Source organism: Budorcas taxicolor, chromosome 18 (genome assembly GCF_023091745.1).
Source record: "Budorcas taxicolor isolate Tak-1 chromosome 18, Takin1.1, whole genome shotgun sequence".
Lineage (NCBI taxonomy): Eukaryota > Metazoa > Chordata > Mammalia > Artiodactyla > Bovidae > Budorcas > Budorcas taxicolor.
The window spans coordinates 61,215,141-61,219,721 of NC_068927.1; the positions used below are offsets into that span (position 1 = coordinate 61,215,141).

Consider the following 4,581-nt stretch of genomic DNA (forward strand, 5'->3'; position numbering starts at 1 on the left):
GACTAGTACCTGTGGGTTTAGCGAGGTTGGAGTCAGGGAAGAGGGACGGGGAGGTTTAGGAGGTTTAGAAGGAGCGAGAACAAAGTGTTTAAGCCATTTTGGCGGGTTTCTCACTAGATCCTGCCAGACCAGAATGTAGGGAGTCTGGTCTGGGTGCCCGGCAGGACTAGGGGTAAGCACCCTCTCTTTAACTGCCTGGATAATTTGGGGATTGAAGGTTCCCTCTTGTGGCCATCCGACGTCAAAGGTGGGCCACTCGGCAGAACAGAAAGTCACCAATTTGCTCTTCTTCACCAGTAACGAAAGATTCTGAGCTCTAGACTTAAAATCAGAAAAATGGTCAGTCATCAGAGACAGCGGAGTAGAAGTAGATTGCCCCATGGGTACAGAGAACACGGACAATGACAACAAGACTCACACGGACAGTGCTGGCACACAGAGACACAGAAACGACACAACAAACAGATTCCAACTCTCAATATTACTTTCAGTCTCCTTTATAGCACTAGAGACCCCTTGTCTACTTGCAAGTGTCTTACCGTCAGGACGTCCTCAGTGCTAGCTGCCCTCCCGGTTCGCTACCAGGGACCCGGCCTTACGCTGGGCTTGCCTCTTCACTTTACACCTAGATGCCTCCCCAGTACGATACTGGGCCCCGGACTTAATCTAGGCCTCTGCACTGCTAGCACCGGTGCTCAAAGCTCTCAATTCCTAATGAGATTATTCCCTTCTACCAGGAGAGTTGTCCTCCCCGATAGGCCGGAGATCCCGGACGAGCCCCCAAATGTTATGCACCAAGCCCATATCTCCAAACCAACCGAGAGAGCGAACAAGTCCACCGTGGTAATGCAAAGGCAAGAAGGGGATTTTTTATTTCTAGCGCGCTAGGGCTCAAGCCTCATCCAACGCAGCGGAATCAGACGAGAGCCCCGAACAAAGCAATATGGCGGTTTATATACAGTCAGCTCTTTGTCTCAGTTACAGGGTACTTGGCGATACCTGATTGGACAGGCAGAATGAGCTCATGCAACGCCTTTCTTATGCTATTGCATATAGAAATCTTTCCTTATTTGGTTAAGGAATGTTCTTCAAGAAAACAGGAAACATGACTCAGGTCCCCGGCGCTGTTATGCACCTCATTGAGCCGACCACCCTGCCTAACAGTCTCTTTGTCTACATTACATCTTGTATGTTGTTATTTTACATTTCGTTCCCAAGAGAGTTGTCTCTGACTCTAGTTAACTAGGTTTTCCAATCACATTCCTTTATCTTCATAACAGTATGTTAAAGATTTATTTAAAATTTATTTGTTTTTGGCTGCACTGGGTCTTTGTTGCTTCAGGGCCTTTTCTCTACTTGCAGCGAGCAAGGGCTACCCTCTAATTGCAGTGCATGATCTTCTCATTCTAGTGGATTCTCCTGCTACAATGCGTGGTCTCTGTGTGTTTGTGCAGTAGTTGTGACTCCCCAGCTCTAGAGCACAGAATCATCACTTGTAGCCTACAGGCTTAGTTGTTCTCAGGCATGTGGGAATTTCCCGGATCAGGGATCAAACCTGTGTGCCCTGCACTAGCAGGTGGATTCTTTACCTCTGAGCCACAGGGGAAGCCCCAAAGCTTGTTCCTTTACATGTATCTTGGAACCAATGAACTGGGTGAGTTTAGGTTACTGTGTAGATAGGGAGTTGATGTATTGAATGATTATTGTGTAAGCAGAGAATGTTTCACTTATTTTTTGGTTTTAAAAAATGATGGTCTTTTTGTATTACACAATAGAACTTACATGAACCACTTATTAATGGTTCTTATTAATAGTCATAAAATGCCTATATGTCTACTGATAGATTTCTAAGAGGTATTTAGAAAAGCGTTTATTTTTTTATTTTTTAAATTATTTTAGGGAATTCCCTGACAGTCCAGTGGATAGGATTCAGTGGTTTCACTGCAGTGAGCATAGATTTAATCCATGGTCAACATACCAAGATCTCATAAACCACATGGTCCAGCAAAAAAACCCACAAAAAACATATATATATATATATATATATATATATATATATATATATATATATACATATATATACATATTGTTTACAGAATTCTTTATTTTCTCAGTGCAGTATTTGTTGAACAGTTACTAACTGCCATTTATTTTTCACATTATTCATTAGAATGCTTCTTTTGCATTGTTTACTATTCCAATGTATTGCCTGATTGATGCTAGTTTGCTCAGTTGCTCAGTCCTGTCTGACTCTTTGTGATCTCATGAACTGTAGCCCACCAAGCTTTCCTATCCAAGGAATTTTTTTCAGGCAAGAATAGTGCAGTGGGTTGTGATTTCCTGCTCCAGGGGATCTTTCCTACCCAGGGATTGTATCCCCCTGTGCCGTGTCTTCTGCATTGGCAGGCAGTTTCTTTACCATTGAGTCACCTCTTTAGTCCTGTATGTTCTTTACCTTTTAAATATGTATAAGTATGCATAAAATGTGTACAATATACCATTAGTTTCTCCTCAATTATGAGACAGCAGTGTGTTTAGTACAAAGTACGATGAGCTTTGAGGTCATGGTGGGAAAATATGTTTTCTTTGCGAACTGACATGAGTTTGCATAAAATGAATGTTTTCTGATTGTATTTGAAACTACACTACCCTAAAGTTAATTTGAATTACATATGATCACTCCTTTTTAAAGAGTTCTATTCCTTTAGTGTTATATAGTTTTAAGATCATCATTACGAAGATTCGTAATTCTGTTCAGGATGGACAGGACTTTTGGTATAATATCATGTGTTTGACAAGAAATAATTTATTTATGAATTGTAACTAATAGAATACCTGTGGTTCTTTATGCCTTGTAGATATGTCTCATATACATATGACCAAGAAATTACAGGCAAAAGCAAAGAGTGGGAAAGGGGAAATTTTTCAAAGAGTGATGTTTGGAAGAGCTGAAATCCTTGAATCAAAGATTTTCGCCTCAGGAAGATCCAGGAAAATATACATGACTTTGACTGTCTGTGGACAGATGATGAAAGAAATGACAAAGGAATGTCTACATCCCATAACAAAACCTCACTGATGGAAGAGATCATCATAGTAGAAGTGATGCAGGAAACAGACCTTTTGAAAGGCACGGATCCACCTTTCAGGATGAATTGCAGACGGTGCAATCTGAAGGGATAGTTTTTGAATGTAGTCAAGTTGTGACAAACCTCAGCGCCTCAGGTTTATCGTCTCAGAGAACTCGTAATGTCTGCCAAGGCTTTTCTCATAAACATGAGAATACTGTTATGCACCCTTCAGAACTGTTACCAGACCATGAAACACAAAAGAAAAGACCTGACAAATGCAATGAGTATGACATAACCTTTCTTCAGGACTCAGAACTCACTAGACCTCAAAGAATCCATACAGGAGGAAAACCAGATAAATGCGACGTGTGCGATAAGGCTTTTAATCAAACTACAAAACTTGCAATACATTGGAGAATTCATACTGGAGAGAAACCACATAAATGTGATGTATGTAGCAAGGCCTTTAATCAAGCTGCAAAATTTGTAATTCATTGGAGATATCATATGAGAGAGAAACCATATAAATGTGATGTATGTGGCAAGGCCTTTAGTCAAACTTAAAACCTTGCAGTTCGTCAGAGAATTCATACTGGAGAGAAGCCATACAAATGCAATGTGTGTGACAAGGCATTTAGTCATACTGCAAACCTTACCGTTCATTGGAGTCTTCATACTGGAGTGAAAGCATATAAATGTGAAATATGTGGCATGGCCTTTAATGAAGCTGCAAAGCTTGCAGTTCATCAGAGATTCCAAACGGGAGAGAAACCACATAAATAGCATATTTGTGGCAGAGCCTTTAGTCAAACTGCAAACCTTGCTGTTCATCGGAGAGTTCATACTGGAGAGAAACCATATAAATGTGATGTGTGTGGCAAGGCATTTAGTCATACTGGAAACCTTGCTGTTTATTGGAGAGTTCATACTAGAGAGAAACCATGTAATTGTGGTATATGTGCCAAGGCTTTCAGTGTAAGTTTAAGGCTTGCTGTTCATCCGAGAGTTCATATTGGAGAGAAACCATATAAATGTGATATATGTGGCAAGACCTTTAATCAGACTGCTAAACTTGGACTTCATCGGAGAATTCACACTGTAGAGAAGCCATACAAACGCGATGTGTGTGGCAAGGCATCTAGTCGTGCTATAAACCTTACTGTTCATCGGAGACTTCATACTGGAGAGAAACCACCTAAATGTGATGTGTGTGGCAAGGCGTTTAGTCATACTGAAAACCTTGGTGTTCATCAGAGAGTTCATACTGGAGAGAAACCATATAAATGAGGTATATGTGGCAGGGCTTTCAGTGTGAATGCAAACCTTGCAATTCATCAGAGAATTCATACTGGAGAAAACCTTACAAATATAAAATTGTGACAAACCATTTAGGCACAGTCATCCATAACTCATCATCAAGCAGGTCAGACAGGAGAGAAACCATATAAATATGATGTATATGGCCGGTGCTTTACTTGAAATGACGAACTTAGAAACCATCTGAGAATTC

At 40.7% G+C, this 4,581-nt stretch overlaps 1 protein-coding gene across 1 annotated transcript; it reads left to right on the forward strand.

The window, feature by feature from the left end:
* Positions 1–1,105: 1,105 nt before the first annotated feature.
* On the forward strand, positions 1,106–4,358 carry LOC128064037 (zinc finger protein 239-like). Its single transcript, XM_052656855.1, has 2 exons — positions 1,106–1,187; positions 4,078–4,358. Exons 1-2 carry the CDS (start codon positions 1,106–1,108, stop codon positions 4,356–4,358), a joined length of 363 nt encoding a protein of 120 aa, XP_052512815.1.
* Positions 4,359–4,581: the final 223 nt, after the last annotated feature.

What these genes read in the sequence shown, in the direction of transcription:
- LOC128064037 (XM_052656855.1), top strand. Translation starts at nt 1,106, where the DNA reads ATGACTCAGGTCCCCGGCGCTGTTATGCACCTCATTGAGCCGACCACC. An exon ending in CTTTGTCTACATTACATCTT is followed by an intron (nt 1,188 to 4,077) that starts GTATGTTGTTAT and finishes TTCATCCGAGAG; the next exon opens with TTCATATTGGAGAGAAACCA.